The 11,525-nt window shown below is 42.7% G+C and overlaps 1 protein-coding gene across 2 annotated transcripts; it reads left to right on the top strand.

Moving 5' to 3' along the window:
• Positions 1-1,458: 1,458 nt before the first annotated feature.
• LOC118791482 (interleukin-2 receptor subunit beta-like) lies at positions 1,459-9,024 on the top strand. Of its 2 annotated transcripts, XM_036548856.1 has the most exons (11): positions 1,459-1,515; positions 1,681-1,764; positions 3,094-3,187; positions 3,658-3,772; positions 4,474-4,549; positions 4,812-4,908; positions 5,204-5,337; positions 6,444-6,630; positions 6,755-6,854; positions 7,248-7,332; positions 8,240-9,024. In XM_036548856.1, exons 3-11 carry the CDS (start codon positions 3,115-3,117, stop codon positions 8,930-8,932), a joined length of 1,560 nt encoding a protein of 519 aa, XP_036404749.1. In that variant the 5' UTR covers positions 1,459-1,515; positions 1,681-1,764; positions 3,094-3,114; the 3' UTR covers positions 8,933-9,024. The 2 variants fall into 2 exon arrangements, with proteins under 2 accessions (XP_036404749.1, XP_036404757.1); XM_036548864.1 differs by lacking the exons at positions 1,459-1,515; positions 1,681-1,764 and adding an exon at positions 2,441-2,498.
• The last annotated feature ends 2,501 nt before the right edge of the window (positions 9,025-11,525 follow it).

The raw sequence follows: 11,525 nt of genomic DNA on the forward strand, positions 1-11,525 counted from the left end.
AGGTTGTGACTGCGTTGGGGCTACACGTTTTTTTTTTGTTGTTGTTGTTGTTGTTTTTTTTTTGTAGTTGTTTTTTGTTTTTGCCATATTTATATTCGCATGCAATATCGTAGAAGTTTCTGCTGTAATTGTGGATTAATTGCAACATATATTTGTCGGTTTGAGTATAATATTGTGGAATTGTGGACGCATCCACCCGCCCTATTCTGTTTGCCTGAAATCCAGATTGTTTGTCAACCTCCTATCCTTTCATCTGTGTCTCTGGAGTCGTGATTAATAAACGTGTTCGTGTGTTATCTCGAGGTTTCTTTCTGCACGTGCGTGAAGGTGATAAGTGCGTATATGCATCAATTGTCTAGTTACAAGGTTAGCTACAAGCGGGTGGTTACACTGGAATGTGCAATCATTACAATACACTGTGAAAACACATCAATCATGACAATTCACAGGGAAAAGCATATTTACCCAAATTGCCGTTATTAGCGACAATTGTGCTAACTGTTGTCTTCATCTGTGTAACATGAGAAATATTCATTCACACACACACACACACACACATTCAAGCATTAGGAGAAAACAGATCTGAAAGTGTGTGGCTATTTAATAGGAAGGGCATACGACCACTGAGTGAAAGTTATCACAGCCCACTCCTTGTTCATTTCCCTATTATTATCACTGCTATGATTATGAGAGAAACAATTACTGCAAGCCAGAGAGCAAAGATAAGCATGCAGCTCTTTGAACTCAAATCTGCCATTTGTAGCCTACACGAATGCCTGTGGGATGAATCATTCGTGTAAAATTTTAGTGTTAAGTAAAGTGTTAACTTTACAAAGCATCAGCCGCAGACTTCTTAAAAATACACGAAAAGAACACTGCTAAGAATGTTTGAATGTGGACCTTTTAGATATTATTCGCTGCGCACTTCTTACAGCGGCAGTGGCTGTATGTGCATAGCTTTTGTAAACGTGTGTTCATTCTGTTGGATCGTGTCAGCACAAACTGCGAGTATAAGTGGGAGCGTAAATTCTGTTTGTGGGTGCCACAGGACGTGGTTTGCACGCTATTTATAATATTGTATATGGCACATGGGTTCCCAACACTGCTGGTAGCTAGCAGCCAGTGGAGAGTTTGTGCTGATGTCTTAAAACTCCCTTCGGAGTCGTTCTGGTTTCCTGCGAGCTGCTCAAATGTCAGCCCGCGGTTTGCTAGAAGCTCCACCGAATGTCATTGGCCACTTTGAACGTAGAGAAGATCAGGCTCGAGAAACATGCGGCAGACTTGAGAAAGGCGAGAAAGAGAGAGACGGAGAGAAAGGGAGGGGGCAAGAGGGAGAGGGAGGGGAACGAGAGCGAGGGGGAAAGAAAGAGGTGGAGCCAGAGGGAGGGGAGAGAGGGAGGGAGTGAGAAAGAGAGCGTGTATGCACGCCTACGGTAAGTTTCATTCAGATCAGTGGCAGTTTTTCCAGCTCAGCGCTGTACATGAACTGGAAGCGGGTCTCTTCACTGTCCACAGGTATGACAAAGAGTGTTCTTAGGAGGTCATTTTCCTACGAAGAAACTACATGTATTTTTGTATTTTTAGAATATGATTGTAAAATTGTAGAAAGTGAACAGATAATGCTGAAAAAAAAAATGCTTCAGTGTCAAAATTTCTCTTGTTCTTTTCCTTCTGTTGTAGCCATTGCCGCACTCCAAAAATAAAGGTGTAAAGGTGGCCAACGGACAAGGCATTGGTGGCTGAATTCATTTGTGTCTCCAGACAGTAAGTTCTTTTAAAATTTCCAAATGAAGCTTCAGAAAAGTCAAGAATGTTCTAGACATTGCCATGTATTTACTCTATTTGTGTTTTGATGCGATTTAACTTAATAAATCTATTACAGAGATTGGACAATAGAATAACTACATACCAGCTACATGTTAATAACTAGGGTTTTGTCTGGGCAAGGCACAGTGGACAGAGGACAACAGATTCTACTCTGAGATGCATTCCGCGTGTGACTGATAGGTGAAATGTCCTTGAATGATGGACTTCATAAAATAATTGTTCAGTGTTTAGTTCAGTGCCTTAATTTTCATGTACGGTATAGGGACACATAGAGGTATTATCCCCGGGAGGTGGCATGTGCGTAATGGCTCAACGGAGGCAAAGTCCATGATCTCATTGCTCAGCGCACGCTGTCGCACATGTCTCAGAGCCTGGCCCCTGCTCAAGGGTATGCCCCGTGAATGTGCGCTGGTTTCACATGTGTGGGTGTTACAGATATATATTTCTGCCGTGTCTGTGGTTGTTATTCTTAACAACCTTTTTGTCTGCATCTCTTATTTAATGCCATAGTACCTGGAAAATAGCAGCCATCTGTCAGGGCTCGAGGAAGGACTCAGACACAGACCACAGGAGCGTCGGGTTTCCGGCAAATTAATTATAACGCAGGCAAGAACGTAATCGAAGGAACAAGCAGGGTCTAAACCAGAAAGGCAGTCCAAAGGCAAATCCAGGTACAGGTAACCGAAACAGACAGGGTCAAATACCGGGCAGGTAGTATCGGGCGAACAGGGCAGAGCGGCAGGCAGGAATCAGGTCAATAACGGGCAGGTCAAACACGGAAAACAGCTCACAGAAGAGAAACGGCGGGGACGAAACAGGCGATATACACACTGCTACGAACTAGCAACAGGACAGGGACACACAGGGAAGATATAGGGCAGGGCTGTCGAGGGGATGGGAAGCAGGTGTGTAGGCGGGTGTAAACCGGGCAGGGAGCGGGACAGGGCCAGAACACTAGGAAAACAAAAGCACATGGACAGGGAAAAACAAAAACAGCACAGCTAGGGGGCGGGAGCACTGACACCATCTCTCAGAATATAATTTTATCTTCTTCATTCATGCATTTTATCAGCTGAGAGCATGCTGCAGCGTAGAACATTTACTTTTTTTTTCGATTCAGGCTTTTGCAGTGACCTCACAGCTACTTGTAGAGATTTACGTAATTGAACAGTAGTTAAAGTGATATATTTATGATGTATGTGTTGTGACATATCTCTACACCTCTAAATTTTTAATGCAGATGATTATTTCCCCTTCTCCACACAGAATGAATATGTAAATACGGTGATGGAGACTCTCTGGCTGTTTCATCTTTTCCTGCTCCTAATCATCCAGCCCCAGCCCAGCAACACTCACAAAAGTAAGTGCAGAAAAGCTCTGTAGAGGGTTAATAGACACCAGGAGAGCAGATCTAAATAATCCTTAAATCTACCCTTATGGATTGTAAAGAGTTTAAGCAACAAATTTAAAGTAAACTTAAGGAGGTTAAGGTTAAGGAGCTAGGCTCACAACCAGTTGTTTATAGGTTCGGTGCCTAGGATCTGCAATTCTTTGTACCCTTCTGCATACTACTTACTAAGAGGCTTTAGTAAAGTAACCAACTGTAAAAAAGGATGTAATGCTACCTATGCAAGTCACTCTGGATAAGGCTGCATGCCAAGCAAATACATAAAGTAATGACCTTCTAGAAGATGCACTTTTGGGAAAGGTACTGTGATCTGACATGTCCCAGTGGCTGTCCCATTTAGGTCCTTCATTCATTAATAATAAATGTATTGCTGTATTATAAAATAATAATAATCTGTATTATAATCTATTTTTTACTCCTAGATCTGACCTGCCTCAATGATTATGTCACTTCCATCACCTGCATTTGGGATAGCACAGAAACAGCACCCAACATCGACTGCAGTCTACATGGCACTCTTGGAAGAAGGAACCCAAGGTGGGGGTCTCTCTGAGTGGACCTACTTTCTTACCAGCAGCCGGAACTTGGTCACGTTTTTGGGTCAATGATCAGGGGTCAAGCGTGACTGGTTTAAACTGAGGTCAAGCTCTAAGGGCCATGTACAGGGGATCAAAAGAAAAGAGAACAGTTCTCTATGTGGAATATTTGATATATGATATCAAATGTACATAGTCGTATTAGAATGTGCCTAAGTGACATCCCAGTTGGCTCATTTGGCAAGGTGTTCACTTTGGTCCCAGACTGAGCCCTACAGCCTACGTTTTAAACCGGCCGCTTCATTTGGCAACAATGAGCAGGACAGCAGCAGAACAAATTGGCTTTGTTCTGCCAGGCAAAGGGGTGAGTGGCTTGGCAAGGGTTTCTTCCATCTCACTGCTGTCAGACACACTGCAGTTCATCGGGTGCCTGCACATTGCACAGATCACATCAGTGGAATTAGCACCTGTAGTCCAATGAGCGTCCACCCCATGGTAGTGCTCTGTGTGTCTGGTAGTGTCAAAGACAGCCATTGGCTGCCTGTGAGTGCATCGGAGCATTTGTCTCACCTCAGTGCCTCTGCATAAGCGTGGAGTTTGTCACGGTGAAACGAACCTAATGTGCAATTACTACAATTTTGTAACAGGGTTGCATAAAGGTAAAAAAAATAAAAATGTCTTTTTCTGTCCTTTTTATGGCAGTAAGCCACATTGTAAACTGAAGCCTTTGGGTGGCCAGAATCCAACATTGAGACACTGCCGGCTGAATTTTACCCGGGTAAGTTTTTATGTGTGTTAAAATGCAGCATATACAATTAACGGTGACTGTTTGTGTGTGAAAAGACCTATCACCAGAACAGGAGGCTGTATGGCATAAAGGCATGGGAACGGTGTATTCACAAACAGAAATCAGACATATGACAGACATACTGTATCCAGTAGTTACCATGCAGCCTTTATCAAGAAAACATTGTATTTTATGTGTTTTATGGTTAACATTCTCTAGCTGTCAATTCAATGTTGTTCAAATTCTCTTACAGGTTTTTGGTAGAACAGACAAGATCCCCATTAATGTCATTTGTGAGAACTCCACTCAACCTGTTGTCCAGATTGCACAGTATCAACCATATCTAAATAGTGAGTGCTTTTACATTTGAGATGCGATTCTGTTGAACCTCTGTTATACATATAAGTTGAGTCTTTTGGTCGGTGTCAACTGTTAAAGATGTAAAGACATAGATGCTGTATTAATGCACAAATACAAACCAATTAATGCACAAAGGCAAACATACAGTATGTATGTGGACTATTTCCAGGCCTTGGGTATATTGGCTTTAGTAAGAACAAACTCACCCCACATGCTGCCTTATTCAATAATCTCTTGGTGTGGGAGCTCATCATGGTAACATAATTTTTTTCTGGTGTTTGGCAGTAAAAATGAACCCTCCTGGTATACCCACCATCAGCAATGACAACGTCTCATGGACTCGTGGCAGTCCTTTCTCACATTACCTTGAGTCCTACCAATTCCAGCTGCAGTATACGCAGGCAGACCAGCGCATAGAGGTGAGTCAGACACAGAGCTTGCTCACTGTCCTCCGGCCACGCTCAGCCTTTAACCTTATCTTTGACTCATAATTGAATATACGTGTTCCTTATCTTTCAGTGCAAACTTTTTGTTTCAAGTTACACTTGGGGGTCAACAGAACACCTTGCGTTCTTCTGGAGTTTCAGGGTGTTGGACTTGGGAATTTAAGGTGTTTGCTTGTTCTCTGTGATAGCGCATGAGACTCAAATGCGCTCAAATTGTTTGGTGTTACTCTGTTCTGTTCCTGATAGGGTTTAAAGTTTATTCCTTTATTATTTCTCTGATAAGTTTTTGCTGGCATCTCTTTGGAAGCTAATGGTATCTCTGTGCCAAACTTGTCTTTGGCCTGTATATGTGTCAAGTTAAAAATAATGGACGAAAATGGAAATTGTGGGCAATGGAATGATGAGTTCCACTGGGTTATTGTGGAGATGGGCAGGTGTCCATTTTGTGGTATAAAATTGTAACGAAGATGGCCAATGCTTCCCCCCCCCAAAAAAAAACAGATGCAGTAAAATTTCTGAAAAGATTAAAATAACAAAAGGATTCAAAAAATAGCGCATAGCGACAGCAAACTGCTGAACCAAAAAGTGACCACACCCTCTCCCCGTTTCTAACCACACCTATATTTAGTGCCTTCCAATTAGTGTGGCTTGTGAACCAATCATTGGTTTACATACAGCTACAAAGGAAATTATTGATCACTTATTTGGTATGATGGAACATTGAAGAAGGGGGATGCCCAGTTACATCAATAATATAATTAAACTATCAATTAACAGCTGAATAGATGAAGGCTCCCATTCACAAAAAAATGCTGTTCCATTTTCATTTATTCATTTAGCAGACGCTTTTATCCGAAGCATTTTGATGTCTATGCTCAGGTCTAGCTGTGTTACTGACTCCCACTTAATTTTGTACTTTGTTGTGTACTTTGCTCCCTGTGCAATCAGTCTGAAAAAAAAAGTCACTTTGCTTGTAGCTGATTTCACTGAATGGCCACTTGCTCTTTTTTTACACCTATGCCTGTGAGACTGTGACACTGAGGATGTTCTGTTCTTGGCCTACCTGCATGTTGTGTCAGGACGGAATGCTCATAGAGCTACAGAACAAGGAGACGTGGTGTGTGCTCAGTGAGGAGCTGCAGAAAGGGGCCCACTATAAGGCCAGGGTTCGAGTGCGTCCGTCTGTAGGTTATGACGGGGAGTGGAGCCCTTGGAGTCCCGTTGCCTCGTGGACATCAGAGGCGGGGAGGTTGCCTGGACATTCAGGTAACATTACATCCAGTCCCCTGTCACATTCAGCCCCCCAAACGTACACAGCACAAAAATCTCTTGTCTTCTAAATGTGAAATTATGTCTCATGCATTGAGCTTGCATTGCTGTGTCCAATCAGGGGGCCGGGAAGAAAGGTGGTTGGAAGTGGTGATTGGCTGCACTGCACTGGCTCTTATACTCCTTGCCGTCGTCATCTTCGTCCCCCGACACACCAGTTGGTGAGTTCTTGGGGGGTGACACACAGACACAGGGGGTAATGACACAAGAGGACAGAGTGGGGGGAGTGGCACAGTGGTAGTGCATCTCACAGCCATGGTTGTGAGGCTGAACTCCCAAGAGAGCAACTGCTGTGGGACCGTTGTGATGGTGTGGCTTATATTGTGAGTTACTCCAATAACTATCCAGTCTTATAATAGACAATTAAAAGAAAATTGTATATGTTACCCTTGTTCAAGAACACAAGTGAATGAATGATGATGATGAATTCAAGTGGGTTGTTGAGTATGTACTGTAGATGCACTTGTATGGGTTGTAGACAGGTGAGAGTTACACTACAGAAACAGGCTGAACACACTTTACCCTTGTGTTCCTCTCATCTCTCTGTTTCACAGGATTTATAAGGTCAGCTGTCAGGCAGTGCCCGACCCTGCCAAGTACTTTGATACCCTCCACTTGGTTCATAACGGAAATTTCCAGGTAGTTCTTCTAGGTTAATTTGCTTCAGTCACCTTCACTAGCTTACATGATCAGTTTTTTTGAGAATTGTAGAACAGAAGTAGAACAGAACACTGAGACGGGATAGTTTGCTCTATTTTCTGCCATCCTATTACTGATACTTACTGTTACACTTTCAATGCCCAGGGTAATGTACAAATCTCTACTAATCTCTTTTCAATGATGGTATGCACTCTGTAAAGCAAGGTACATTACACTGAACTAATGTATGTCAGTGCTTCTACAACCACTGAGTCGCTATCATTGAACAAATTGGGATTCAGATACTGTATCATCTCTGGGCAGATGGTACTGAAGGCTGCTTATGAAAATTCATGTGTGACAAACTAAAAGCGAACAAGTGATGATATAACTTAATTTCATAGTGGTTATATGCATTGAATGTATTGAAAGTATTTTTAAGGTCAAGTTGCAGCCAATATATAGATTTCTCTCATTATACACTGACCAAAATTGTTTTAAAATGTGTATGAGGGCATGTCTTTGATAATACCCCATGCTGAAGGAAGAGCTCCACCACACGAAAAGTCCCTACTGCTCGGGAAACGCATATTACACGTAGCCTCTTGGTGTGGTTTTTCATTTCTTTGAATCCTCCCCAGTGCCGGGTATTTGCAGACACACAGATACGCACACACTCTCTGATCTACTTAAACCCTGAGGGTGTGAGGTGAAACCAGTACAGGCGCAAAAGAGAAAGGAACTTCCTTATTTTGTGGCATTACACATGGGTAGTTGCTTGGGGCATGTGGCAAAAACGTTACCATTAAAGTGTAAAAATTATCTTTCAAAACTACAAAATTGGCTGCACAGTGTCTGATTCACATCTCTCTCTCAACCCCCCCCCCCCCCCCCCCCCCCCTCCCAGAAGTGGCTGGGGCCGATGTTTCCCCGAGAATCCTTTGACATCCTCCAGCATCCCGAAGACATCTCCCCTGTGGAAGTCACAAACAAGGACACTGACACTCTCTTCAGGAGAGAGAACATTGCTGCCCTTGAGCAGCTGGAGAGCAGCGGTCAGTCCTCCAGCTTCTCCAACATTGGCTACTTCTACTCCAGGTACCCTTACGACAGCGAGCCATGCTCTGTGTACTTCAGCTACCAGGCAACAGCGGGTGCTACGGAGGAGAAGAAGGACGAGAGAGAGGCTGTCAAGAGTGGTACAATCGAAATCTGCTCCTCCTATGAGTGCCTGCAGAAGCTCGGGGACCGTAAAGAAGAAGAAGAACCCATACACCCAGATTCGGGCTTTGGGGTTGGGAGTGACGATCAGGAAAGTGACGAGGACAGAGAGGATGAGGACAGGCTGAGCGAGCTGAGCGATACGACCAGTGGCTCACATCCTATGCCCATCCTCCCTTTCCCCCCTCCTTTGGGAAAATCCCCCTTCCCTGCCTTCTTTTCCCACAATGGGCTGGGCTCTCCACACCTCCCTTTTCCTCTGGGTGCAGCTCTTGCTAGCAATCACACCTCAAGGCAAATTGAGGAGACTCTTTCCAAAGCATGCTTTGGGAACATAGAGCCCTCTAGTGGTGGATATATGCCAGTGAAGGACACATAAAACAGCTTGCCAGCTGAGAACATTTAAAAGATCCCTGATCAAAAAGCAAACACACGTCTCCACCAGGAACAAACCCTACATTCAGGAATGCACAGCACGTACTTATATATGATTATTGGTGTCTTCAGAGGACTATCCACAGAAAAATGCAGGTTTTTGAGAGGAGGTTGTATGTATTCATTTTTGGCTGCAGGTCTTTGTTTTAGGGCAAAACACCATGTTCAAAGCATAAAGGCCACATTATTTTTCTGTGGAAACTTTGTGGGAAACTTATATATAGTTTATATAGATTTATTTGAATGGATGCTGTAAAACTCAAGCCTGTGAACATTATCAATGATTTCCATCTCAGTGATATCCTTTCAGTGTGTTAGGGTACGTTAATGTAGACAGAGTATGTCTATGTGTAGGCCTTTGTATAAGCTATCATGCATTGTCAACCAACACAGCTTAACCGTTTACATGTTTCTAACAGGGAAAATCTCCAAGGTATGCACACAAGTTTTGCCATCTACAGTATTTATTAGGAGGAAGTTTACCATATCGATGCACCTGTATCAGTAAGGCTGCATTTTTGAGTGAAACAATACAATTTCCAGAACATGAAGCACTGAGTAAACTCAGACAATCAAAGTTCATCTAAAATCACCTACAACAATAGCTAGTGTTGTCAGTGTTGTGAGTAATTTTTAGTATTTTGAAATGAAATACAATGTTATTTAAATATTTCAGAGATCACATGGTAAGAAAGCCAAAACCAGCTTATTTTTTATCACTGTGTGATGGACTGACATGTTTGTATTAGCGCTGACATTTTCTGTGCGTACTATTGTTCATGTTGCCGTATTATATGCACTTACGTACATTTTCTTTGTAAGCAGCTCTGAATAACAGTCTCTGCCAGAAAGATAAAATGTAATGTAATATAATGTACAGCACAAGAGGGAAAGTTCAATCAGATGCTGCAATCAGCAAGTACAGCACTATGCCATACTACACTTAGCAAATGAATTTACAAATTTAATGGTGACATTCTTGTCACCATTGTCGGTAATGTTGTAAACATTATAATGAGCAGTTTTGTAAAGATTAGGTGAACCTAAAATTCACCAAACAAAATCTTTGATGACAGCAGAAATGGTATGTTTGATGATGTAGATGTTTGATGTTGGTTTCTTAATCATGTCTGTATAAAGATCATTTCAAAGGGCTTTTAAAAAGCTGTACTTTAATGAAAATACTTCCTGTGCTGGCTTTTTCAATCTACATTTTCTAATTTCTGTCATGAATGTATTTTATTCCATACTTCACTTCTTGGATGCAGTCACTTGTTATTTTAAAAAACAATACTACTTATAAAATTAAACTCTTACTTACTGACAGCTTAATGTATACATGTAATAAAATAGCTGACTGAAGACAAAACAATTATTTCAACTGTTTTGCATGTGAGTGTGCTACTATGTGTGGTTGTGTGTGTGTGTGTGTGTGTGTGTGTGTGTGTGTGTGTGTGTGTGTGTGTGTGTGTGTGTGTGTGTGTGTGGCTGTGTGTGCGCGCACACACGTGAGTGAGTGAGTGTGCTAGTATGTGTGTGCGTGTGTGTGTATATATGTGTGCATGCATGTGCAGCTCTGTAACGCAAACATGTGAGCCCTCCCAACAGCTAACCCTGAGTGGGCCCTTGCCTGGAGCAGACAGACAACTGATAACAAAAGACATGTATGAATGACAGGCAGAATGCACATGAGACAGGAGGATAACGTGATCGACTTGCGCAGCGGAATTGTAGTTCCCATCCCCCCTCCTATGACCGGTCAGTGTGTCAGGGCCCAGGCACGGACTCAAATGCAAGCCAGGCGTGTACAGGTTCCAAGGGGTTTTATTGGAATCACAGGGCAAGTCTGTGGTGGCAGGACAGGCAGGGTCAAAAAGGCAGTCCGAGGCAGAAACAAACCAGGAGCAGGGATCAAAGACGGGAACAGGCTGGGTCAAAACCAGGTAGGCAGGCAGATCAGGCAACCAAGGCATGATGGCAGGCAGGGACAAGGTAGTAAATCAGGCAGAAGTCAGTAGTTTAAAAACTACCAACCAGAACAAGACAGGCCAAAAGGACAAACACCACAAAGAACACCAAGCAGTCGAGCCCCCATTTCATGTTACGTCCCTGGTCTAGGGGCGATAGGGCGCAACATAAAGAGTGAATACTGGTGACCAGCAACTGATTACCAGACTAGTTCAGGGACAATTCGAGGTTTTATTCCCAGATAGGCTACCACAAAAAGAAACTACGGGATAATGAGGTTACGGAGGTGCGCTCTCTTCTCTATAATAAAAAATATTTATTGTTCTGATTCAGCATATACAGGCTATCTAACTTCATATGGCTAACCGATATAAAATGGGATATTGGAGAAATAACTTAAACACAATTAGGCTAACTGTTTATCTTATCAACATTGTGCGTAGCTGTCTAAACTATAGCAACCATCTAGCCTACCTGTTAATTCTAACAGACTGCATCCTTCACTGCTGACAGGATTTACCGTTCCAGATGTTATTTTCAGAAGTTTGGCAGTATTCAGCAGATTTTTG

Source organism: Megalops cyprinoides, chromosome 1, assembly GCF_013368585.1.
Source record: "Megalops cyprinoides isolate fMegCyp1 chromosome 1, fMegCyp1.pri, whole genome shotgun sequence".
NCBI lineage: Eukaryota > Metazoa > Chordata > Actinopteri > Elopiformes > Megalopidae > Megalops > Megalops cyprinoides.